The 27091-nt window shown below is 37.6% G+C and overlaps 4 protein-coding genes across 4 annotated transcripts; 1 reads left to right on the top strand and 3 right to left on the bottom strand.

The window, feature by feature from the left end:
- Positions 1-533: 533 nt before the first annotated feature.
- Positions 534-4217, top strand: LOC129371246 (potassium channel subfamily K member 5-like). The gene is made up of 5 exons (XM_055047745.1): positions 534-800; positions 1283-1394; positions 1684-1850; positions 2814-2982; positions 3066-4217. Exons 1-5 carry the CDS (start codon positions 618-620, stop codon positions 3761-3763), a joined length of 1329 nt encoding a protein of 442 aa, XP_054903720.1. The 5' UTR covers positions 534-617; the 3' UTR covers positions 3764-4217.
- A 75-nt stretch (positions 4218-4292) lies between these two features.
- Positions 4293-8642, bottom strand: LOC129371247 (serum paraoxonase/arylesterase 2-like). The gene is made up of 9 exons (XM_055047746.1): positions 8245-8642; positions 7967-8034; positions 7701-7756; positions 7275-7443; positions 6554-6677; positions 6269-6466; positions 5707-5788; positions 5276-5404; positions 4293-5196 (listed from the first exon to the last, which is right to left on the bottom strand). Exons 1-9 carry the CDS (start codon positions 8325-8327, stop codon positions 5035-5037), a joined length of 1071 nt encoding a protein of 356 aa, XP_054903721.1. The 5' UTR covers positions 8328-8642; the 3' UTR covers positions 4293-5034.
- Positions 8643-9022: 380 nt separating this feature from the next.
- LOC129371248 (serum paraoxonase/arylesterase 2-like) lies at positions 9023-13950 on the bottom strand. The gene is made up of 9 exons (XM_055047747.1): positions 13825-13950; positions 13662-13732; positions 13524-13579; positions 13166-13328; positions 12441-12567; positions 12144-12344; positions 11966-12047; positions 11445-11573; positions 9023-11325 (listed from the first exon to the last, which is right to left on the bottom strand). The coding sequence occupies exons 1-9, from the start codon at positions 13899-13901 to the stop codon at positions 11164-11166; spliced, it is 1068 nt and encodes a 355-aa protein (XP_054903722.1). The 5' UTR covers positions 13902-13950; the 3' UTR covers positions 9023-11163.
- Positions 13951-15503: 1553 nt separating this feature from the next.
- LOC129371380 (casein kinase II subunit alpha) lies at positions 15504-24478 on the bottom strand. Its single transcript, XM_055047950.1, has 15 exons — positions 24374-24478; positions 23559-23646; positions 23211-23288; positions 22915-23043; positions 20373-20484; positions 20183-20284; positions 20027-20077; positions 19892-19951; positions 19722-19805; positions 19522-19632; positions 19300-19401; positions 17518-17618; positions 17266-17414; positions 16567-16656; positions 15504-16379 (listed from the first exon to the last, which is right to left on the bottom strand). The coding sequence occupies exons 4-15, from the start codon at positions 23013-23015 to the stop codon at positions 16264-16266; spliced, it is 1179 nt and encodes a 392-aa protein (XP_054903925.1). The 5' UTR covers positions 23016-23043; positions 23211-23288; positions 23559-23646; positions 24374-24478; the 3' UTR covers positions 15504-16263.
- Positions 24479-27091: the final 2613 nt, after the last annotated feature.

Below are 27091 nucleotides of genomic sequence, written 5' to 3'. Positions count from 1 at the left end.
ATCGCACTAAAGTGCAGCACATTATGCAGCACATCATGTCTAAATGATAAAACAAAAAAAACAAAAATAAATAAATAAATTAAACTTTTGGAGTGACCCAGACGAAGCCTGAAAGTGGACTGAGGTACTGCCTTGAGCAGGTTTCATCCTCTCCAATGTCGACTGACAAAAATATCATGCAAAGGAAAGCAGTGATGGAAACACAAATGGTTGATGGCATCTGTCAGGCTGAAGGGGACAAATGCCGTTTTGCATAGGCTCAGACTATTTTGAATAACTTTCCCCCATAAAATAAAATCAGTTAAAAACGGCATCAGTTTGTATTTAGACGGCTTTACTTTGTTTGACTAATACAATTCATCTGATGATTCTAAAACACTAAATGTGACAAATAGAAAAAAAAAATATTGAAAGCTAAAGAGAAAAAATAATCTGCAAAGAAGCGAAGGCTTTTTCACAACTCTAGAAGATGTTGGTAAAAGTGTTGTATGCCCTGCTGCTTTGCCAACCCCTGATGGTAAAAGCAGGAAGAAAAGCCAACCCACTGAACAACAGTCCTGTGCTGGAATGCGCCGCTGCTCGCTCTGGAGGGAAGAGTGTGAAGTTATGGCTTTAACATGGCCGATAAAGGTCCTTTTTTAACTTCTTGCATCATTTTCTACCTCTCGATCGGTGCCGCGATTTTCCAGATTTTCGAGGAGCCAAACTGGAAAGCGGCCAGAGACAAATATATTGAGCAGAAGGAAAACATCTTGAGGAGCAACAACGTCACAAAGGAAACCCTAGATGAGATACTGAAGGTTTGGAGCGCTCTCTTTTTTAAAATAAAAAGTACAGGGGGAAAGTTCTTTGTGACCACGAACGCATGTAAATGTTACCAGAAATGTGGTGTATTACAGTTAAATAAAAACTACAATTTCTCTGCTTTACAGTACACCGAGTTACATTTGAATCGGGATTTATGTACTTATTATTGCTCTAAAAATAATAACTTAACTTGATTACAGGGAAAAGTTCCCTTTTATCATTCCCTAATTATACAAGTTAGTAACACTGAAAGACTGGCTGGAAGAGCAACCATGGCCACACGCCGCTACACGTCTGAAAGTTTCCACAAGGTGTGTTCACCTGTGGGGGAAATACTGAAACGTAACGCGTTCCAAGAAAAACAAAAAACAACAAAAATCAGGCCGTTTGTATGGGAGAGAAACTAGCAGGAGCTATGTTTAATAAATGTATATTTGTTTTCTGGAGATTGCATTCATGTGTTTTTTCCCTTCAGATTGCGTCTGAGGCCGCCGGCCAAGGTGTGGCTATTACGGGGGACAATCACCGCAACACATGGGACTGGGGCAATTCTGTTATCTTTGCTGCCACCATCGTCACGACTATAGGTATTACACCCTTCTGCAAATCTGTAGCTTGACTGTTATTCTTCATAATGAATCCATGTCCTTCATTGCTAATAGTGTTATACAAAGTACAGGATTTGTTTTAAGCACATTTTACCTATTAATGTCAGCTTAATCATTTACCTTTTGGACAACTCAATTTGGACATTTTAACTAATAGGACACTATTCCTGACCCAGAGTCTACCTACTTATCAGAAGTTTCATTGATGATTTGCCAACTTTACAACTGTCTTGCCTCTGGTCAATTTCCATTTTTCTTTCATCTGAAGGTTATGGTAATGTTGCTCCCAAGACCAAAGCTGGCCGCGTGTTTTGCATCCTGTATGGCCTGTGTGGGATCCCTCTCTGCCTGGTGTGGATAAGCACACTGGGATCTTTCTTTGGAGACCGGGCGAAACGACTGTCTGGGATTCTGATAGAAAAGGGTGTTTCAGTGGTGAGATTTTGAATTGGATTTAAATCTGGACTTTTAACCATTCTCCTGCTTAAAGACACTTTGATCTCAGTCATTCCTCTGGTAGGCAAATAAATGTCAGTCCCATTCTCAAGTCTTTTACAGCCTCAAACGGCGCTCTGTGCTTCGTTTCCCAAGACTGCCCATATTTTGCTCCATTCATTTTTCTATTAACTTCATCCAAATTTTTTCCCCTTGCTGAAGAAAAGCATACACACAACATGAGGCAGCCATGCCCATGTTTTACTTTGGGGGTGGTGTGTTCATGTCTATCTGCAATACATGTTCAGTTAGGCCTAAAAGTTGTGTTTTGGACTCATCTGTTAGTTTGGAGTTTACCATTTTAAGCCAATGAAAGTTATTCAAAGCACTTTAACTAGTATATTTAGCAAAATAAAAAAAATTAAAATCACTATTTTTTCTGTGTTCATGGCTTTGCCGTGGCGCTTCACTGTCATCTTTACCTGAACTGTTTCTGTTGCTCCTCCTAATTTATGGACCTCTTGACTTCTGTTATTATTCCTCTACTTGCCCAAATAGTCAGTTCAGGTGGAAGACCATCTCTGGGTCGAATTATGGTTTACACCATTTTCTTTCCATTTTCATATGATGAATTGAATAGTCCTATATGCGATGTTTCAAGTTTAGAATGAAGTTTTGTGACATTGCTTTAAACTCCAGAACCTTCTCCGATCTGTCTGCTGTGTTCCTCCATATTTCTTTGATATTCTCTAACAAATCTAGGAAGCCTTCATAGAACAGTTAATATAATGTATTATCATTGCACCCACTTAATTGGGACTCTACTTGTTGACTTCTGAAGGCAAGTTCACAGGATTTTAATTTGTGTTACCAGAAATGCACACACCTTCCAAAATTTAATTTCTAATGAAATTTGAACACTATGCTTTATTATACATAAATTTCTTCTCTTGCTTTTGACAGAAAAAGGTCCAGCTCACATGCACTGCCATATTCCTCCTATGGGGTTTGCTGGTGCACTTGGTGATCCCTCCGCTTGTTTTTATGTCTGTGGAAGGATGGAGTTATCTAGAAGGGATTTACTTCTCCTTCATCACACTTACAACAGTTGGCTTTGGAGATTATGTGGCAGGTGAGACTTTTCACTCGGTAAGGGTGGTGGTATAACATTTGAAATGAACTTCACACACCTGAGAATTATTTCACTCATTGCAGGTGTAAATCCTGATATTGAATACCCAAAACTCTACAGGATAATGGCAGAGTTATGGATGTATATGGGATTGGCCTGGCTGTCTTTGTTCTTTAGCTGGAATGTCCACATGGTTGTGGAAGCTCACAAAGTGCTGAGGAAGAAACGACAGCATAGGCACAGGAACAGACCCTTGTACATGGAGCCAGAAGAGCAACAACAGAAGCAAAAACCAGACGTGAGGCCGACTGTCGTCGACATCTTCAACTTCCTTTCCGAGAAGGACGAAGACTACAGCACAGTCATCAAAGAGATCGGAATTAATGCAAGGAAAAGGAAACCAGCACCAATACAGAACATAAACCGCTCCAAGAGCTGCAGTGACATTTTGGCCAATCACATCCAGACCTTGGAGCACTCACCACGGCACAAGAGACACATCAGTTTAAGTGAGGTGTTTGCAAATGCAATGGTGGACGAAAGTAAACAGGAAGAAGAGGAAAACATCAAGGAACCCACGTCAGAAGCGTGTGAAATAACAGACCGTGAGGAAAATAGAAATTATGGCTCCTCTGAATCAGTAAATGATGGGATCACCTTCACAGTGCCAGACAAAGATGCTGCAGAAGAAGAGAAAGTGCAGCATCCTGATGGTGGGGAGACTCGATTTACAATTTCTAAGGTGGCAGAAAATAGTATTTCTATAGATGAAAAAGGATGATACATGCTTGCTCCCTGGCAAAACAGAAAACAGTATTTTCAGTTGTATTTGATGGTGCGCTCACAAATAATGATGGGAAGTTTGGCTCTTTTCAGAGCCGGCTCTTGTGTCTCCCAAAAGGTTAGTTGTTTTTCGTCTGTAGCCTCCTATTTTAGCTTAAACTTGGCAACTCAGAACATTTTATATGTTTAGAAATCTTTTTTGCATTCAGTGTTTAGAAACCGTCTTAAAAACTGCCTCACATAATCAATGCCAACGTTGATTATATTACACATGGATTTTAAGATTGTTTAATACATTTTCTTTTTATTCCTGTATTTATTACGTGCTGTAACATCACCTTGTCAACGAGACCAGAGATGGAAGTTAGTTAGCGACTATAATCTCATGTATTGTAAATGTTCATTAATATGGATTGTCCCATTTTTAAAAATAAACTTGAACTTATGATGGACTTATGTGGCCAAATTTTATATAGTTGTTTTGTTGTGAAAGCAGGTACAATGAGTAATATTTTAATTAAACTTTTGATTTTTATTTAACACAAAAAATTAACAAATTTACTAAAAACAACAATTATGACAAATATTTTGTCATATATTTAAAATGAAAAGGGTAAGAGTTTAGAAGAGCCATGATGGCTAATAAATGGCAACTATCAAATTGACAAAGTGCAATTTAAAATATATTGCTTAAAATAACAGCCATAATAACCTGACCCTGATAAGAGCCTCTTCAGTAAATGTGCTTTCTTTGTTGATTTTGGTAGATATAAAAACAATAGATGATAAAATTGTAAAGCGTTGTTGAAAAGTGATACGTAAAGTTTTATTGATCGATAGATTAAACGTATACATTTCCAGATTGCGTAAAAACCCTGATGTTTATATAACAGCTGCTACCCTGTAGGGACTAAACGGAAAATCCACGATTGAAACAATGCTTCCTATTCCTGCTTTTAAAAATTCACCGACATTGAGTTATAGAAAGTTTCCATGTTGAGTGTGTGTGAACAAAATAGCAGAACTGTATTTATTACTGATATCTGCCAATTTTAAGTCTCAATTCCTGTTTTTGACTGCTGCAATGAACGTAGGATATTTGCAGTAATAACATCTTTTTAGATGTGTAGCAGGTCCAAGTGTAAATACCAGGAAAAAAAAGTTGCGATAATGCTATTCTGTTTTCTCATAGTCTTCGATGACAAACCAAAATAGTTTTATTGTTCGAGAGAGATAAGAAAATTGTGTTTTGGGATAAATAGTGGCAGTTTATTTCAAAGCACAGAGCAGGGCTTTGTGAAAGATTGTCCCGATGAGCAGCTTTCCCTCGTAGGGTGCAGCAACGGTGGAGCCCATCAGCTCGTGACCATCGTCTCCATACTCCAGGGTTACCATCGGCTGATCTGAGACAATGTTCTTGATCTTGATGATCTGCAGGAAAGGTTGCTGTCAGTTATTTTATGACGTATGAATTGTAGAAGAAGAAAATAAACAGTGAAAAAGCATAGACCTCTGAGCCAGGAGGATCTTTAGGATCAAAATTGGACAATTTAGTGGCATCTGGATGACAGCCCAGCCAGACGTCACCTGTCATGTGGTCCACCTCAATATTATCACAAAGTGTTCCAACTGGAACAGACTGTTAAAAAAAAAAAACACAGTACAAGAGACGTGATCACTATGCCCTGTCAGATCGCAGCATGTGAAACCTTTCAGATGGAAAAGCAAAGATAAAGAAAAGTAACAAAATATAAAACAGCAGCGCATGAAATAATGTCATAGTAAAGCACAGCTTTTTCTGAAGAAATTCATGCACAGCATTAAGCTCTTCGGAGCGAACGGAAAGTACAACGATCAGGACCAGTTTGAAATACTGACAATGTATCAAAAGGCAGAACCATCTTTGTCACTTCCAAGATTAAGGAACACAAAAACACACACCTTAATGAAGACCAACTGTTCTCCGTCTAATCGCTCAAAAACATCCACCTCGTGGTCCAGGATATCAGAAACATAAATATACCTGTTAGAAAGAGAAAAAAAAAGGTATTTGTCTAATACTTCCATCCCATTATTTACATTGTTTTTATTAAAGTAAGAACTTCCATCTACTGGGATATTTTAGAGCATTCCTTCAGCTGAAAACCGTCATGAAGATGCTAAAGGGAGACCTGAGCAGGTACTGAGTGAATATACTGTACAGTACATGTACACACTTTTCAGAACAATTATGTGTAATAAGTGAATTTTCTCTATCACTGAATTTTGGATTTTCCCTTGATGTAAGCCATGATCACAATTTACCAGAGATAAATGCTAAATATATGATTAGCATCTTACAATATATGTAATAGAAGCATATGCTATTAAAGCTTCACCATCTATATGTAATGACTATGATAAATTTAGTTTTTTACAATGTAGTATATTGAGGTACACCTCTAAATTGCAAGATTAATTGTGCAAATTGTTATTGTTAACAATAAAATGAGATGAAAATAACCGTTTGTCCGGAGATATATTTATCCCATTTCCTGACTGAATGCCACCAGCTGCCTCCCTCACTTCCTCAGGACTGTAGTACACAACGTTACACCAGGGCATACTCAGGATGACAGTTAGCACATGAAGTGTAGAACTAAAATAACGATCATTTGTTGCATAGAAATGCTCTGGTCCAACGGCGACAATGTCGTTCACACTGAAACAAATACAAAAAGTCTTAATATGAATATTGAAGTATGTGAAGCATATTGCTAGAGGTGAACCAGGGGGGATTTATAAGTACCTAATCAGTAAAGGATGTGCAACAGTCTTTAAGTGCACAAGTGTGTCCTCCCCAACAAAGCGAAAAATCTCTACCTGGCTTTTTTGCTGAGGATGATTGACAACAAACAGATATATAGAGTCATCTGTAAAAGAAATAGTTTTCTGTCATTAGATTCAGTGTGATTTTTGTTTTTGGTAGTATGTTTTGCTCTTTGACAGTCTATTAGAAGTTTATTTTCTACTTGAACACGGTTCCAGTCAGATGTCATGTAAGGTGGTCTGTACAGCAAGAAATTTGTCAGAGGTAGAACAGGGCAAAGAGATATAATCCAAATATCAGAGTGTGTGAATATAGTTGAATTTGTTTGCTTAATTTTGAGCTCAGAATCTACTCTCTCCTTCACCAGGTCGGAATCAATTTTGTAACAAGTCTTTGCTGTTTTGACCCTTCCTACTTCATCTGTTGTCGCATGAAGAGAGCATTGCCAAAATGTCATTATATTATAGACTGAAAAAACTCCATTTTATTTTCTAAAACGTTTATGTTGCTACATTGGTTACATTTAACATAACCAAATATATTCCATTATTAGCAGGGGATTTTGTTTACAGCCATCATTACTTTATTAGTTGCTACAATCATTGAAAGCAACCACCAGTGCTGTTCATGCATCGGTTGACTCCAGAAACAAATGAGAAAATGATTCCATGTTAAATTTCGAAGCTGGAATGTGTTCTACCTGCTTCGTCCGTGTATACACTAATCCCATGCGGGTTGAAAGAGCTGAGGTCCAGTTCTCCTTTGATTTGCAGTTCCACCGGGGTCGGTTTCGGGTGCAACAGATCCAGAACGTACATTTTTCCTGGTTCACTGGAGAACGACGGCAATCCAAGGTAATCATGCAGCCCCTACACGGATAACAGTGACTGTTGGAGATTTTTCTTGACAGTCGATGAGCTATTTTTACAGGAAGTTACTTCAACGCTCCTTTTTCTTTTGGTAACTTTGGATTATTCTCCAAATCTATTGTGTTACATGAAAGGCGTGCCCCACCAGAGAGCATTCTCATTATATTACACACTTGAGCAATAAACATGATTCAAATTACAGATTAAAAAAATCAAACCAGATCAACTACTAAATGTTCAGTGATTAAAAGACATACTGTGCTCAAAAAGGCCAGTCCATCTTTAAGGATAGTGATATCCTCTGCTCCATACTCTGAAAAAAAGGGTTTAAGGTGAAACTTATTACTTTTCTGTTGTCTTGACATTTGACCTACTTTCAAATGCTTGGACTTCAGACTTTCTTGTTGCTCTTATATTACAATTCGAATTAAATTGGTGCAAAAAATAAATAATGATAATAAAAAAGAAGAGAGATATTTGTGTACCCAAAAATCAAAGACACGTCTAAGTGAAGAATGCATACCTATATTGGGTAAATAACGACACTTGAGGTGCTTGACAGGCATTTCTCTGGAGGCAAGACTCAGCCTCCTGCAGAAAAACAACTAGAATCAACAAAATCAGCTTGAAATGTTACGTTTTAAGCTTAGATGGACCTCTATTTTTAATGTGATTTTAAATAATATTAACGCTGTACGCGCTACACTGTTCCGGCAACAACTATCGGCATTTAAAAATATACATATTGCCAGCCCTGTATCTGCATTTCATCATCGGTCGACAAAAGTTTCAATTACTTACTGTATTTTGAGAAATGCGTGGCCGCAAAAAGCCGCCACAGCGGCAACAGCAGCAGCGATTAGCGTTTTCTTTAGAGCAGCCATGTTTGACTGAACTTTCCAGGCTGCGTTTACACGCTTCCAACACAGGTGGCGCCAATTAGCAACACTTCAAAGATGCTTTGGGGATAGAAGATAATCCAAACACAATGTCTTCCAACACTTATCTTCAATGTAACTATATTTTTCTGAATTAATATTAAAGTTAATTAGTCAAATGTCCTTGCAAAAGATTCAAGTCATTTTGGGGGGACTGTGAAAGGTTTTGCATAAATAAAACCCTACTACATTCAAGTACATGTCTGTTTTTAAGAATATTACATAAAAAAGTAAAATTATTTTATTTTCCTCTCCTCAATACCCCACAAATTTTAAGTGGGGGCTTGAAAAAAACAACAACATTTTTTTCTTTACAATTGAAAGTAGCCTATTACATGAACTTTGGAAAGAAAAAGACAACTTATAAATTATGATAAATATCTAATGGAGGAGATCTGTCACTTTTAAAGAAGCTCAATGTTATTTCTATTTTGGTGTTTTAAAATAAAACTTTCTCCAAAAGAGGATGGATATATTTTCTTCTATGGAATATTAAAATTTAAGGAAACTGCAAAAAAACCAACAAACCTGATGAAATGATAGATGTGAAACATACCACTTTCAGAGTAATTCTGTTGGTTCAAAGGATGTTATTTATATACCATGTGGCACAGCAGTTGACACTGTCTTTGCTAAAAATGTACTTTGAAGAGCATTTTTATTTCAATTACAAAAATTACAGTGATTAAACCATATCAAACAATCCAAAACCCACATTTTCCCCCAAAAGATTATTTTAAATGAATACAAACTAATAACCTGAATAATCTATCCATGTTTTTGAAATGACTGAATCACTGCCCAACACTACAGGAGAGAGGGGAAAAAAAGAAAATTCACTTGAAAATATGATTTTTCATTTTTTCAGCTGCGTGGCTCAGTAAGCACCTACTTGCAGAAGTTTTCTGTTATCAGATCCTTTCAAGTATATTTTCAGAAGGCTTTGTAAAAAGCAATTCCTGTAGCACATCACCATTAAAATCACCACTGCTCTAACCAAAGAGGTACAGTTAGGGCCAGAAATATTTGGACAGTGACACAGGTTTTGTTATTTTAGCTGTTGACAAAAATATGTTCAGAAATACAATTTATATATAATATGGGCTGAAAGTGCACACTCCCAGCTGCAATATGAGAGTTTCCACACCAAATCGGAGAAAGGATTTAGGAATCATACAGGAGGCTCTGTAATGCAGAGCCTCCTCTTTTTCAAGGGACCAAAAGTAATTGGACAATGGACTCTAAAGGCTGCAATTAACTCAAAAGGCCTTTCCCTCGTTAACCTGTAATCAAGTAAGTAGTTAAAAGGTCTGGGGTTGTTTCCAGGTGTGTGGTTTTGCATTTGGAAGCTGTTGCTGTGACCAGACAACATGCGGTCAAAGGAGCTCTCAATTGAGGTGAAGCAGAACATCCTGAGACTGAAAAAAAGAAAAAATCCATCAGAGAGATAGGAGACATGCTTGGAGTAGCAAAATCAACAGTCGGGTACATTCTGAGGAAAAAGGAATTGACTGGTGAGCTTGGAAACTCAAAAAGGCCTGGGCGTCCACGGAAGACAACGGTGGTGGATGATCGCCGCATACTTCCTTTGGTGAAGAAGAACCAGTTCACAACATCAACTGAGGTCCAGAACACTCTCAGGGAAGTAGGTGTATCTGTCTCTAAGTCAACAGTAAAGAGAAGACTCCATGAAAGCAATACAAAGGGTTCACATGTAGATGCAAACCATTCATCAATTCCAAAAGTAGACAGGCCAGAGTTAAATTTGCCAAAAACACCTCAAGAAGCCAGCCCAGTTCTGGAAAAGTATTCTATGGACAGATGAGACAAAGATCAACCTGTACCAGAATGATGGGAAGAAAAAAGTTTGGAGAAGAAAGGGAACGGCACATGATCCAAGGCACACCACATCCTCTGTAAAACATGGAGGAGGCAACGTGATGGCATGGGCATGCATGGCTTTCAATGGCACTGGGTGACTTGTGTTTATTGATGACATAACAGCAGACAAGAGTAGCCGGATGAATTCTGAAGTGTACCGGGATATACTGTCAGCCCAGATTCAGCCAAATGCTGCAAAGTTGATGGGACGGCGCTTCACAGTACAGATGGATAATGACCCCAAGCATACAGCCAAAGCTACCCAGGAGTTCATGAGAGCAAAAAGGTGGAATATTCTGCAATGGCCAAGTCAATCACCAGATCTTAACCCAATTGAGCATGCATTTCACTTGCTCAAATCCAGACTTCAGACGGAAAGACCCACTAACAAGCAAGACCTGAAGGCTGCGGCTGTAAAGGCCTGGGAAAGCATTAAGAAGGAGGAAACCCAGCGTTTGGTGATGTCCATGGGTTCCAGACTTAAGGCAGTGATTGCCTCCAAAGGATTCGCAACAAAATATTGAGAAAAAACTTTTTTGTTTGGGTTATGTTTATATGTCCAATTACTTTTGAGCTCCTAAAATGTGGAGTGTTTGTAAACAAATGTGTACAATTCCTACATTTTCTATCACATATTTTTGTTCAACCCTTTAAATTAAACGTTACAATCTGCACTTGAATTCTGTTGTAGAGGTTTCATTTCAAATCCAATGCGGTGGCATGCAGAGCCCAACTCACGAAAATTGTGTTACTGTCCAAATATTTCTGGCCCTAACTGTATATCCCGATTTCCATGTTATTGACTAAACTTCCTTATTTAATCTCTTTACTGTCATAAACACACCACTGTCCTCATGGAACCATTGACTAATATGTAAATGTTTTGAAGTGTGACTGTTGTCTATTTTAAATCACAACACAATGCTTTATGAAACACGGTCCCTATGAGCAGCTTCCCCCCGTAAACAGTTGCCACCGAAGAGCCAATGAGCACATTGCCATCATCTGTATACACCTGGGTCACCACGGGTTCATCTGAGAGAATGTTCTGGATGCGGATGACCTACAAGGACAAATAAAATGTACCAAGCACAATCAGGAGTGATAAATAGTCAACACCACCACGTATATTGCATCTTAGCAGAAGGTTAATGTTTTTTATGTTCCTCTGTTAACACAAACCTCTGAGCCTGGAGGATCCTTGGGATCAAACAGAAAAAGCTTCTTTCCATTAATGTGACAGCCCAGCCAAAGGTCGCCGGTTTCAGGATCCACTTCGATGTTGTCACAAAGTGAACCCAAAGGCACAGACTGGTGAGGAAACAATAATTAGTATGCGTCCAAAGAAAACAGTGAAAAAAAAGTAACCTCTTGAGAATAAGCATGCGCCACACCCATAGTTGGGCAATACAGTTTGTTTTTTTGACCTTTGTAATTCTAAAAATTTCCATGACTTTTGTCCTTAAAAAAATATTTGTAATAGAGACAAAAAAAAAACATTTTTTTAGAACGCAAGTTGCCAACATTTTTATTAGGCCGCTACAAAAATGTTTACTGAAATTTTCCATCCAGTTGATCAAATACTGCTGAATATTTATATAAAAAATGCCATTATAAAATCTGATGAAAAAGTAATAAATTAACTTCGATTTAAAAAGCACAGCAAAGAAGCACACCAAGGTCGCATGCCTGAGTATTTCTACCTTTATTGGTGTCAGTGTGTTGTCTTTTTTCTTCTCCAATACATTCACACTGTGGTTTAATATGTTCGCCACATATATGTACCTATAAGGAAGAGGAATTTTTACAACCATGAAGCAATACACACACAAACAAAAGCAAACAGCCACCATGTTGCATACCCCTGGTAAGAATATTCACCTTTGGTCTGGAGACATATTGATGCCATTAGCAAAGTGATAGCCATCAGAGACCATCTTCACTTCCTTAGGACTGTAGAACACTACGTTGGTCCAAGGCATCAGCAAAACAATCTCCAATGTTTTCAGGAGTTCGTTAGAGAAGTAGTGATCGTTGGTGGCATAAAAACTCTCTACCCCTACTGCAACAATATCATTCACACTGCAAAGATCAAAAATAATCTCAAATAAAAAGCAGGATCATTTTTAAGACCGATTACACATTGTAGTATATTTCAGAAAATAAAAGAGTGTTCACCTGTGCAGTAGTTCGTGCTTTATGGTTTTAAGATGCACTAGGGAGGAACCATCTGCCACATATTTGAAGATCTCAATTTGGCTTTCAAAGTGCGGATGATTAACAACGAACAAGTAGACCGTATCATCTGACAAAGAAAAAAAAAAGGTGAGAAAAATGATACAAGAAAACTTGAAAATAAAAAGTGCCCATCAGGTGATATGAATTTAATGTTATTTTGATTTTTATACGTAGCCTCAAACTATTACATAGGAAAGATCAGCAGATTTTGTACTAGTCTGGTAAAATCCAGCCCCTTGCACAACACTGTGCTTCATACTGAGGGTCTAGACTCTCGACTGCTGAGAGACGATTGCGTCACGAAAGCGATTTTACCCAACTGCTAATGTTTCCCCGTGGCGTAAGTTTTGTGCCAGTTTGACACCGTGGAGCTTACTAGAAATTGCCTGCAATGTAAACAACCATCCTCCACTGCGAAGAGAGAAGATCTGATCTGAATGTGGCTGTTAATCCAATACCTGGAAACAAGCCCAACACCATGTTTGGCCATGTTAATAACCCATCACTTATCAGAGGTGATGGGTTATTACAACCTCTCCGATATCATTGCATGTTTCCTAATATTGTTCAGCTCTATACTTTAATACCACAGCCTGGCATATACAAGAGGAAGCTTAACACTAGCTGTCTGTCCTCAATTCCATAAACCAAAAGAAGCATCTTACCACTTGGATCTGTGTATACACTGATGCCATGTGGGTTGAAGGACTCTAAATCAAAGTTCCTTGGCATACGCAGCTCCACCGGTTTCAGATTAGGATCTTTGAGATCAAGGGTGTAGATTTTTCCAGGCTCATCCGAGGATGGAAATCCAAGAAATTTGAGTCCCTGTAAATATTTAAAAAGAAATAATTGAATCATAAAATAATAAAGCAATAAATTCTGATTATCATTTATAAATCCGACAATAATAAATGTCAACAGATTTAAAATGAAATATGGCCCTGTGTTTGAGTTTGCTGCCCATGTTTGCTTTATTATACATGGGCGAAGACTTGGCTGAGTTACAAAATAAATACCCACAGCGCTGATAAAGGCAAGGCCATCTCCAACAACAGTTATATCCTCCGAGCCATGTTCTGCAGGGGGGAAATAATGAACCACTTTTAATATTTTCAAAACAATGTTTTGGCTGCATTATTTGGTTGTTTCATCGCTTGCCTATGTTTTTGAGCGCGACGCAGTTGGGCAGATGTTTGTTGCCCATCTCCCTGAAAATGAGGTGCCTTTTGCTGTCGAATTAAAGCACAAAGTTACACTGAACGTAGCAAACAGTTTGAATAAAGACAAGCAAAGCAGTGAAGCCAGCTGACTTCCACCCTACCTAATATTGAGGAGCCGCTCTCCGAGCAGCACCGAAAGAGCTGCTATTGCAACCGAAATGATCGCGATTTTTCCCATTTTTGCAGCGCGACTGCGAACTTTTCACACAGAGTTTTAATCTTTATAGACTCGGCCACGTGAGACGAATAACAACGGGCGGGGTCAATGCTGCTTTCAATGATGTAGGACAAATGACAACTGGTTCTTCTTGGTAAAGACAAGGAGGTTTGTATTGATTGATCAGTCAAAACGTGTTCCGGTGTTTCTGAAGTTGTCCAACAGATGCTAAGGCTGTCAATGGAGTTCAACACCTGACTTAGGGTCAAAATCCTGTTGGAGATTTTGACCCAGGATTTTGACCCTGCTGGAAAAAATCCTGGTAGACATTATTTTGTCACTGAAATCGTCAACAGGAAAGCTGTTTACAAAGAATGCAACATCATTGGAAAGTTCAGTGGAAAAAAAAAAGGTGCAGCAGAATGGGTGCAACAGGGATAATCATAACTCTAAAAGAATTGTATAGGAAAGCCCATTTCAGTGTTTGCAGAAGTTACAAGGAATGACCTGTAGCTTGTTCAGGCACTTTAAGGACACCTGGAGGACATGGGAACAACTGTCCCATCCATTACGTTGGGCAACTCTTGAGCCAGCACCAAGACCATGTTTTACCTTGGCTAATTGAGGAGAAAAGCAACAGGACTGTTGCTCAAGTACTCCAAAGCCCTCTTTTCAGAGAAATTACACTTGCTTTTAATTTTAAAATTGATGTCTCAGGAGCAGTACTGAGAGTCCATTCAATAAGTCCAGGGTGATGATTGGGGCCCCATGTCTGCTGGTGATGGGGTACAGGGCAAATATGGATATGTGCTTTTTGGTCTGGGAGTGGGAACATAACATTTTTACTGCTAAAAACAAACTCAATCTTTGAAAATACAATATAATTTTGTAATTGACAGAGCCCAATTTTTTTTTATTTCTACAAACAAAAACTAAATAAATTGTGGAGGGCCCCCTGTTGGTCAGGGGCCCTTAGAATTGTCTTAACATTTCTTCCAAAATATGCCGCCCCTAATTAATACTACCTCACCCCAGCTGACAAGCTTCATTGGTTTTACTTTCTAAGCACCAGCTTATACTGTAAAAAGTACCAAAAACCTGTTTTAATAACCATGCTATTGCTGTGCTTTATAGGCCAGCACAGAATCTCTGCAGTATTGTCAGAAACATGAGACAACAGACCAAAAAAAAAACAAAAAACTAAACCAACCTGGGATTCTTAAACTACCTCCACAGGACCAACGGCTGACTCCCTGCATGCCAATGCCCAGTTAAGTGCATAATCTACACAGAACAAAGACATGCCTGTCTGCAGGCAGTTATTCTGTATTTGACTCATTTTTACTGGTCTAATAAAACTCGAGTTCTCAAATCAAATTTAGAATTTCACATGAAAACTTTTATATATACACCTTTGCGTGTGTAACAAATCCATGAGTTTCACTTTCAAACTTAACTACTGAGACTGAGTGATATTGTTTGATTCTATTGAGGTGAAATTTGTAAAATATGTAAAACAAAGTTCATTTTAAACTAAAATTATCTTCCTGCCGCACACATCTACTCATAGTTGACGCACACCATTTATGGGATGGTACAGTCAATAACGTAGTGCCTGTAAAGCCCTGTTTAAATTGTTTATTTTTGAAGTTGTTTTTCCGTAGGTGATGACTCCGCCCAACATAAAACAAAAAAGTTACAAAATTGTCTATGTAATCAAAATCATGTGTAAGAGACTTCATAAAAAACAAACATGGGACACTTACATACACGTACAGAAGTGAAAGTAACATAAAGTTGGCAAACTATTGACCCTGTGAAACTCAGCATTGGGTGCATGCAACCTGACAGTAACTGTAGAATATCTACAAAAATGTCCAATTAAAGAATGATAAGCATCTAACAACTTCAAAACACTAACAACTCCTGCACATTACATCGTGTGCACCCGGCGAGCACTGATAGGTGGGACATACCAGATTTCCCCGACTCCCCGTTTGTGTGAAGTCACGTAAAGGTTTCACAGTGTAATACAGCAGGATCCCCATCAAACAGTTTCAAGCAAGACTGTATATTTGGAACATACAAAATAAATTTTATTATCCATTCTCTTTATGTCTACATCTTATTAGAATTTCTAGACAATGGCATTGTCAAGTAACACACCCAAATTAATATCTAACAAACCCGACAGGTGCAACAATGCGGTTCTGTCAAGTCCAGGTGTCAAAATAGAACTGAACATGAAAAGTAATTTAAATCTTCTTTGTTATTGTCAACATAAAAAGAGGGGGGAGGGGGGGGTTCCATGGCCCTGGCTCACAGAGAGAGCTAGGCAGGGCATGGCCATGACCACACGTTTAACACAGGTGAGGAAGTGGTTTCAGGGCTGGGTCCCAGTGGCTGCAGGGACTTGTGTGGCCAGAGTGTTTGGGGCAGAAATGACGGGCGATCCAGCAATGTTGGCCAGCGGCTGTGAGGAGGACATGGAGGTGATGCCTGAAAGCAAAAATAGGGTCATTACTCATTAGCGAAGGCTCGTCTCGTTCACACCATTTAGAAAAATAAATAAATAAAAAAGTGACTCAAATTGTTCAGCAGCCTTTCAAGGAAATGTCTTTGACACCAGAACAATTTTGATTAAAAAAAAAAAGTGCGGTGCAGCAACTGGTCCGAGGTGACTCACCAGCCATCATACTCGAGGAGCTGACTGGAGTGGAGCTGGCAGCCATGCCCCCAGGAGTGGCCCCCCGTCCCTGATCTTTGACGATGGGATCTGAGAATATAATACGCCAGATGGATTAGAAAACATCTTGCCAGCATTCTCAAATGTTTGTATAAAAATTTAATTGTATTCCTGACCATTTCATCCACATTTATGCAGAAATGCAAATAACCTCTATAAAATTGGCTTCATATCACACCTTTAAATACTAGAAACAGATAGAAAAGAAGGGCGCAAGGAAGAAAGTATAGGCAAGATGCAAAGCATGAAGTAAGGTCATAAGGAAGGAAAGAGGAGTTCAAGAAAGAGCAGAAGGAGAGGAAGGACACAAGGTCACATGGGGAAAAACATAAAAGGAGATGCAAATAGAGAGGGGTGGAGGCACTCCAGTGAAGAAAGGAAGACTTGTGAAAAGGGAAAGATGCATAGAGGTAAACGTGGTAAAGGTCATGTCACCTTAAAGAGAAAATTAAAAACAAGGATAGCAGAACAAAATTAAAAACAGAAGAAATACTATTAGAGGCTAGAAATAAAGGAAGAAAGAACAAAACATTTAAAGGACAAAAAGGAGGAAGCAAATAGGATGGGTATAAAGGACTGCACATAGACTCCACAAAGTTAACAAAAAAAAAAAAGAAACAAAGGAAGAAGCAATCATACAGAAGTAGGGATGATCCATGGCCTCTCTGGCTGTGAGGCGAGCTTGATGGTCGTAGCGCAGCAATTTGTCCAAGAAGTCTAGAGCCTCTGTGCTGACTAGGTGTTGGTTTTCACTGTGCACAAACCTCTCCCATCTTTTACGGGAATGTCTACAGATAAACGAGAAGAAAGGGAGACAAATTAGCTGGTCAAGTTGAGGCCAAAATATCCGTCAAACCGTTAAAAGGCAAAACAGTTGACGCAATGACTCACCTTCCCAGAATGTCATTGAACCGTGGATCCAATTCAATGTTGTACTTGTCAATGTAGTCATACAAATCCTCCGTGCCAAGTACTTTTGCAATCCGCACAAGCTGTAAGTTCAAACATTTATCAATGAAAAAGTTGAACTCAACTATTTCACATTCAACACAATCATTCGAAAATGAAATGTTACAAAAGCGTTGGGAAAAAACTAAACAAAAAGAAAACAACCATATAATAAAGCTTAAAAAAGGCCTCTATAAGACTAAATACATAAATATTTCAAATTACTTTTACTATAAAACCTGAAAACACCAAATGTCTTGCTTACAAGTTGGAAATGGGGTCAAATAATTACAATTTTACCAGAAATGGACTCTAGCTGGTTTATTTTCAAACACACTGGGTCAACGTGAGCTTTGAAAACTCAAAAATCCCATTGGCGCGGTAATTATTGTGCACCCCTAAACATGCCAATTAATAGCTAATTAGATCATTTCAAATGTTAGCTCTGCCATCATTGCCATTTTAAAATGGTACAACTGTTTGACAGCAACCATGTCCTCGCTGCTCACAAAATGAATAATAATCATTCATTGCAGGAAAGCAGAAACTATTTTGAGCCATCTTGATTACAAATTTTAAGCAGAAATCTGAATAGAAAAACCTTGGTAGGGTTAGGAGTACTACAAGCTTTATAACAGATTGAAAATGTGCCACAAAACTGACTTGTGCATGTCTATGTTATTGCTGCTCGTCTTGCAGGGAAAAGAAATAAGGTGGGGACAAATATGCAGATATGGTAAGATTACTCTATTTTCTTCTCTCTAACTTGTAGATTAACTCAACAGTTATTACTGAGGAAGGCATTAAACCTGTCACTTATGAGAAATCTTATCTTACATTTAACAAAAGGTCTCACAGGGCTGTGAGGCCAGGGTGTGGCTCTGCAAGACTAAAGGATGTTGTGCAATATGTGGGGGCGAAAAAAAAAAGGCTAAAAAAACAACCAAAAAAAAAAAAAAAAAAACACTAAACTTGTTTGGCTACCAGAATAAGAACTAAATTAAGTACTGGCCAGTATGAGATGCTTTTGGATAGCTTAGAGTAAAAATACCACTGTTTCATCCTAACACTGTATTTATACAAACATTTAAAACAGAAAAAAAGAGAAAAACACATGAAACAACTTTATACAAAGTCAAATAAGCTACTCTTCCTCCACCAGGCAATATAGTTGTCATTTTGGCACATGCTGGTTTTAATTAAATACTTAATTAAAACCAGCATTTCTTATTACATGTAAATTTATATAATTTTTTACCAAAGTTATAAAGAGCTATTGTGGAAGGTCCAAAGAGCCACTCGCAGCTTTGAAATCGCAGGTTGCCGACCTCTGGTCTAGTCAAAGTCCAGAGCTAAAACTTAACGAGAAGCCGAAGCATCAATTAAACACTTCCTCAATCTAGTACAACAGCTGGTGTTAACCATTTAAAACAGTAAGACACTCTGTTCAAGTAATCAGCCCAAAGCCAAATCTGTGGCTTAAAATTCAGAAAAAGAAGTTTAGCAGCCTTCTTTCAGCGAGGAGACCAGCAGTGTTCAGCAACAAATGGGGGATCTTCAGCATGGCTCTTTACAGGAGAAGGAAAACTCAAAGAACAGCACGTTTTTCTGGAATCTCACTTTAAACCGCAGAATTGTATGGTTGACTTTTATTTTCTAAACCGATTTTCGCACCGCTTTCTAGTCTGTGCTCAGGCAATAAAACAACTCATCGCAACACATTACCTGATCATAATTGTCATGACCGTGAAAGAATGGCTCCTTTCTGAAGATCATGCTGGCAAGCATGCAACCCAGGCTCCACATGTCCAAGCTGTAGTCATACATCTAGAAATATGCAAGAATAAGTAACAATCTTTAACTGGTGTCTTGGCTTTCTTAAAAACTCCTAAGAAAAAATAGATCTCTCGCGGCGTGACACAAGTTCTGGCTGGCCTTTAAACTCACCTGGTAATCGACCAGCAGTTCAGGACCTTTGAAGTATCTGGATGCCACTCTCACGTTATACTCTTGGTTTGGGTGGTAAAACTCTGCCAGGCCCCAATCGATTAGACGGAGCTATGACAAGTTTAGTACATTTTAATTACTACAATGAATCAGCATCACAGATTGTGAGAAAGACATGTATACAAGGCAACCTAAGTTACCTTTCTGTGTTCATGATCAATCATTACATTATGGGGTTTGACATCCCTATGCATAATACCCATAGAGTGGCAGTAATCCAGAGCCTAGAAAAAAAAAAAAAAACAGCAATTTTTATAATTAACTAAATTGGGAATACTGCAACACTGCTAGATTTAAGGCTACTTCTTACCTTTAAGATTTCATACATGTAGAACCGTATGTCAAAGTCTGACAGAGTCTGATACAATTGCTGAAAGAAAGAAAAATAAATAAATAAATAAGTGGCTGTAAAAGAAGAAAAAGAAGACAGAAAAAATGTTCTTACCTTGAAATCTGTGTTGTTCACATGTTCAAAGACCAGAGCTGGGGTTCGTGACTAAATGGAGAAAAAAAACAAGGAGTCAATGTCTATTTGAAAAAAATAAATAATAATAATATTCTCCCCAAACATTTTACACAACAACCTGGAGCATAAACGTACCACGGGATCCTTGACGATATCTAAGAGTGAGATGATATTTGGGCCACCCCTCAGATTCTCCAGGATCTTTATTTCTCTCTTGATTTTCTTTTTCTTGACAGGCTGAAAAACAGAAAGAGTCCAGTGAATTCTCTGAAATGTCCGATCACAAAGCAATATAACCATCTGTGCAAATTAATCCTCATCATACCTTCAGTATTTTAACCACCACCTTTTCGTTGTTTGTGATGTTTATGGCTTCAAATACTTCACTGTATTTGCCTCTTCCTAGTTTTCTGACGAGCTGATAGTCGTCTTGATTTCTGGAAAAAAAAAAAAAATGGAAAAAGTTTAAGCATATATTTAAAACAGTTGATGAGCACAAAGCTTCAGCATTAATAAAGTCAGACTGATGTCTTGCTGTCAATTTGTATATTACCCATCACAGAGTTGAATGAAGCTGCCTTTTATGAGAGCTACCAAATCAATATTGTGATACTAACCCATTTTCATCTTCTTAAGTTATCGTAAATACTTCACACAGCAGCTCCGCAACAAAACAGTCAGCCTCTCTCCTACCTGTTGTAGCTCACTTGAACAATCATGGCTGAACTTTAAAACTGTGAGCTGCTTCTTAAAGTTTAAACTTCTGCTAACAAGCCAAGTATGACCAGAAAGGAGAATCTAAAACCCTATTTTGGCGACAAGGCGAGAGTGTCTTTTTGAGGTATTTTTCCAATAACAAAAAAAAAAAAAGACAGGCAGGAAGAGCAGCTGAATTCCTGAGAGTGCTGATAACACTGCAACCATCTGAGAGCAACTAAAAAATGTCAGTAATGCTTCTGCATCTGCAACAGTGAGCAAGTAAACTACCTGACCTGTGCGTTTAAATATTAGCAACTTCCAGGTAAATTCATTACAGTGTTATGTCGGCCTCACTTCACCAAGAAAAAGAGTCTACTTCGGGTGTTAATTAACGCAGGAAAATGTTAACCAGGAAACTGTTCTGTGGACTAACTAGCATAATGCCCAACATGCTGCCCTCCATTACTACTCTGTTTAGTAGTAAAGGAATTAGCAGCTACTAATGGAACCAGAAAATGTTTAAAAAAATCTGTTAGATAATGGTTAGAACCAACAGCAACCAAACCTATCTATTGTAGTTGTTCACTAATGAAGTTACGATGTGAAATTACTATTAAAAAAAGATTACATTGGCCTGGGCCAGCTCCATGTGCACACTTTAAGAAATAATCTATTTCAGACCAATGCCCTTGTTTAAAGCATTCAGATATGTGCACTGAAAATAATAAATAAAAATCCAAGGTTAATACTTTTAAAAATAATATAAACGCTTTGACTTTATGTTGCCTACTGTTGCTTTACAACGTAGGAGCACTTTTAAGTTGCATACGGTTTTTCTATATGCGAGACAAATTCCGTCCTACTTTTTAGCTATGTCCTAATTAAGATAATACATTTGTTGTTACGTTGTAATTGTTTATATTTTTTCTCATTATTAGAACACTTCGCCTTTAAAAAAAGAATTTAAACTTATTACTGAGAAACGGTACAGAATGTGAAGTTTTAGTATCATCACCCCCTACTCTTAATATTGTTGAGAAGAATCAATATTGCCTGATGTAAACACTTTCTTTTTCTGCTTCTTGCAGCACTGCTGGTGCAGCTCTGAGATCAGTCAGTGACTCTGTATAACACTCACACAGTTTGATTTCAAAACTGCTCTTAGGACCTCTGTTTGCAGATGTACTGAGATAAATTGTGCAATTTCTGCATTTAAATTGTCTCCCTGCATTGCAATGCTGTACATTAAATGCAGATTAAAGAGGACAGAGTCAAAGTTTCTGAATGAAAAATTCATATCGACTTTTATGTGGATTCAATTTGGCTGATCGTAAACCAAATTGATCGTTTTACGGCACAAATTTAAAACTGGCTCTAATACCAGACCTGATACTTGTCTAGTGAAATAACTCTATTCATATTTTAATGTCTTGTCTAGAAGATTGACTCAAAAGATTTTAATACACAAGACAGAAAAAGAAAAAAACAAAAAGTCATTTAATTTATGTTAATCTTGAATTTGTCATTAGATTATAAATCTAATGTCTTCATGTAAAGACTCTTTCAGACCTTTCAAGATTCAATTAGCGGTATGCAAATTGCAAATTAAATTCATAAATTAAATTAATCTTAAATTGTTTTTCCCACTCATAACTTGATATGGAAGAAATAAAGGAAAATTTCTTTAGTACCATTGTCTTGTGTGATATACAAGTATTGTCTCCCTTTACAAACACCTAACTAAATAGTTATTGCAAATGAACAAATGAATTTGACGCCGTATTTTAGATGGTCTTATGTTTTCTTATTTTACCAAAAAGAAAAAAAACAGGGAGCCCCCAAGCAGTAATTGGTAAACATTTAAAATTTGAAAACATAATTTCTAATGCTTGAGAATAAGGAAAAATTAATACCTGACAGGTTCCGGCCGACACCAAAAAAAAACAAGGCCTATTGACCTGTTGACATTCTCATCTATCAAGAAAAACTTATTTTGCAATATGCATTCCTACTGCTTTATCACCCAGCTTTCTATGACTGCATGGGCAGAAATTATTTGACAGATATTTTTATACCATTTTTTTTTTGGGTGATCAGTTATTTAAATAGTTATTTTTGCAATACTGATAAAGAATAAAAAAAGCCTGAACAGCTTTCACTTTCCTTACCCCCACTCAACAACATGGGACTCATAGTCCCAGTACTCCCGTGGTCTCTGTGTGTTTACATCAGGGTAAACTCGAGAGCGGCTTGGAACAGGGCCAGACATATTCTGTATGGGATCTTTTCTAAATGTCCTATAAAAAGTCAGACACAAGCAAAATACAACAAATTAAACAAATCAAGAACAACAAGGGCATGGATTAATGATACTGGCATAACATATTCAATTTACTGGTAACTAATTATAATATTTAAATTAGTAAGCACCCACGTAAATATAACATATATAGAAGAACAATACCTGGGAGGTTTCCTCCAGGATTAATTGTTGACAGACAAAGTGAATAAGACTTGCTGAGATGCCTTTGTTGTAAGAAAGCTAAACACACAAGGAAAAACAAAGATCTGCTGTTAGAATAGCTTGCTATACTGAGCAATCAAGATTTTTTTTACTTGAACTGTGGTCTGTGTCTTGAGATAAGGTTTGAATTGATAAAGAACGACTTTTTCCCCCTCTTTATACAATGGATGTCTACAACAACCTTCAAAAAAAAAAACTTAAAAACAAAATGACCACAAGAAATAATAATTCTCATGAGCAATTGGTGCATGGTGTGTTTGCATATGATGGCGTATGAAATGGAGAAACCTGGATGTTAAATGGGGGCATCCAACCAGTCTAATCGGGAGGCACAGGACTCAGTATAGTCATCACTGGGGGCTACAACGACTACCTCCTGTTGGAAAACGGGGGTAGAAAGTAGGTTGATTAAAATCAATAAAGTCAATTAGGCAAACATGAGCAAAGTATGTGGACAAGCGCACGCCAGCGAATGAAGCTGAAGCTAATGGGGTTTGTATCCACACAATAGTGTAACAAAAAAATTAATACGTGAGTTAATCAGTTTCGAAACTTGCAGTAAGGCAAATAATTGACTTGATAATTTGATTTAAAAGATGAAAGCCGTCAAACCCCAATGCGGCCTACGGCCTGGTGGAGTGCTAACAGCTAGATGCTAGCAGTAGAACCGGGAAGCTGACAGGGATGCTAACTAGTTAGCGTTAGCTCGTCAACAGCACAGTGAAAAGCCGGTAGGAAAGTCACAGCCAGTTCTCGGCCACATTGCAGTGTAATATCGAGATGGAATCATCATTCAGCTTTCAAATAGCCAATTAAACGCACGCTAGATCATTATTTATGCCGGGCTTTACAGCAAGCTTCGAAAACGGGCACATTTTCCTAACCTAAAAAGTGCTAAGCTAGCAGGCTAAGGGAGTGAATAGACTGCTTTCTAGCGAGGCAACTGGCTGACAACGCCTTGACAAAACAGCCCATGAACACTGTAATCGAGAGGCACAACGACCACCACGGATAAGATACCCTTTCCCGGCTTTTCAACCCGTCTAATAAGATCAGCGCGGGTTATAAAACAACAAGGATTTGTGATTAAATAGCATGATTACCTCTCAGCGTTGTTGGGACGTCAATATGGCGATGCTCGAGATCAAAAGCTTAATGCGAAAGGTATTTCCAGCAGGGGGCGCTCATTCTTTTCCGTTTTCCACGGAGAGATTTTTCGCTTCTTCTGCCACCAACAGGTCTGTCTGTCTGAAAGACAAACTTTGATCTACACGTGTCTGGGAGTGGACTTAATCTGAGATGTGACGTTTTATCAAGAGAGACATATTTCCTAATCACAACTCATGGTTCAATCCACAGTTAACGCGATGTCCTCTACAATTATTGAGTCTAAAAGAATAAAGTTGGAGAACGTGATTATTACATTTAATATTACAATATGTATAATGTATAATGTGGGTAAGGTGGGAGAACAAAGAGTGCATTGATTATGTGTTCATATCCCGCGAAGTGTTCCACATTGCGCCATGGATGATAAAATCAATAGTATTAATTATATTTTATTAGGATTGTATGTAATAGACACAAAATTGAAACCTTTTTTTTTACAAATAGAAATCTGTAAAATGTATTTATTTTTAAAAGGTGAGAGTCTGTAAACTATAATAGTCAATTATGATAACATGATGGTGCCACCACCATGCATCACGATGGAATTGTTTGTTCAGAACATTAAGACCTGTTGTCAAAAAATGTTACTTTCAGTTCTGTGTCCATGTACACTTTTTCTTAATAAAGCTTAAGAAAAAGCTTAACGAAGGAAAATTGGAAAACTTAACAAACTTGAATCTGAATTGAAAATAGTGATATTCTGCATGTCTATCTTTTAGCATGTGAGGGCTCTGTGTAGAGCTGCAATGTTCCTACATGATGCTATGGCAGCTGGATGAGTCAGTGCCCTTTTGATACGAGAGGAGAATGGATGTGGGCCTTTCTGTTGCAGTGGGCAAAGCTTCCAAAGAACTGGTTCATGATCTAAGGTATGGTAATACATTACAGATAGAAATACTGATCTGCACAGATTTTTTTATGCGGTCTTCCATGAGACTTGTACTCATTTTCATCTATTATTTGTTGAGGTATGACAGTTAGGAATTACAAATGAACCTAACATACATGTTTTGGATTGTGGCAGCTGAAATACCCAATGGGAATCCTCTGCAAGGGAACATACAGGCTCCACAGTTGAATTTCTCATGAGTTAAGCAAGATTTAAATCCAGATTCTTCTTATTAAATATGTACTACTACTGTTTTAAATATGGGATACTACCTTCATTTTGACTTACTACTTACTGTAGTAAGAAAACAATTCAGATGTTTGTTTTTCTTTTAAAGGGCTTGGATTTTAAATCACTGTTCTGAGTACAATCAAACAAAAAGCAATAACTTGAATTGTTGTCTTTCATTACAAGTTTTTGATGAAAAAAAACAAAAACATTTACTAAAACATGCACCTGGAGCCAGTATTTTGCATGAAGAAATAATCTAGATTGTATAGTTACACATTGCAGTCTCAGCTTTTTACTATTATTTTTTTAATTGAAAATATGTTTGTACTTTTTAACCTGTATTTATTTTTTTAAATATATGTGATGTATGTATATTCTATCTTCTTTGCTATTTTTCTTCAGTTTTGTGGAAGAAGTCTATAGATTTCAAATTATAATATTTAGTTACCATTAAAGACACGGAATGACATTTTTGAAACTGCTGCTCTCTAAAGGACCTTTGTTCATTGAAAACAATGCCACATTTTATCAGTCAACATAAATGGGAAAAGAAATCAACAACTCTAGTCTGATACTTTATGTCAAAGCTGACTTTGGTCAAAGAAAAGGTCAAAGGACATTCTCTGAAGTAACCAGTCACCTGTAATTAGCATATATTAGAGGCTAAGACCCGTTTCATCTCCGAATCTGTGTGTTATTAGCTGTTGTTTTCATATTGAAAGGGAATGAATAGCTCCTTGTGAGCTTAGCAGAATCTAATTGTTGCTCTCTGGCACAGAAATGACGCAGTGTTCAACACACAGTTGGAGTCTTTGACTATAAGACTTAATCTGATCCATCTGGTCAGAATGTGTAATTAACTTTAGTCCAGCCTTGATGTGGGAGTGCATAAAAAGCCTTACATGCAATCTTAACTCATAGAAGACAGAGTTGGGGAAACCACAAAAAGATGAAGTGGTAAGATGTTTGTAGATTCTTTTTTCTTTAGTTGAGATACATTTTAATTCTTAGGATGCATAGAAACAACATGAAAGCAAATTTTGCTCTCTTTCAGCTTCCTATTTTGTTTGCTGCTGTTGGTGCCATTAGCAGTCATGGGAGTACAAGGCCAAATAAAAGGTAAACAACATGAACCTAATTTTTGTTTTTTCAAAACCAATTAGTAGTTAAAAATGTTTGAAATCATTAAACCAGGCGCAACTAATTACACATTTTTTTTCTTATTTCTCTCTCCAAGCTCAAAGACGACATGTGCTGATCTTTCTAAATGGTGACAATTGTTATCACTATTTCTTTCCTTCTAACTTCTAATATTTGTGGAATAATGGATTTTCTAAATGACTGTGCATTTTTGTATTCTTACAGAGGCTTTTGGAGCAACTACTGAAAAAACAACAAGAGCCAAAGTCACAGGTTGGTGCATCACAAACAAAATAAATTCAGGTCTTCATTGCTCATCTCATTAGATCCCTAAACTTATTTTTGGTTCCCTATCAGAACATTGAAAGAGAAACAAACAAATGGGAAGAGA

Source organism: Poeciliopsis prolifica, unplaced genomic scaffold (assembly GCF_027474105.1).
Source record: "Poeciliopsis prolifica strain line A6 unplaced genomic scaffold, Auburn_PproV2 SCAFFOLD026, whole genome shotgun sequence".
Classification (NCBI taxonomy): domain Eukaryota; kingdom Metazoa; phylum Chordata; class Actinopteri; order Cyprinodontiformes; family Poeciliidae; genus Poeciliopsis; species Poeciliopsis prolifica.
This window is presented reverse-complemented; position numbering and strand designations above follow the sequence as displayed.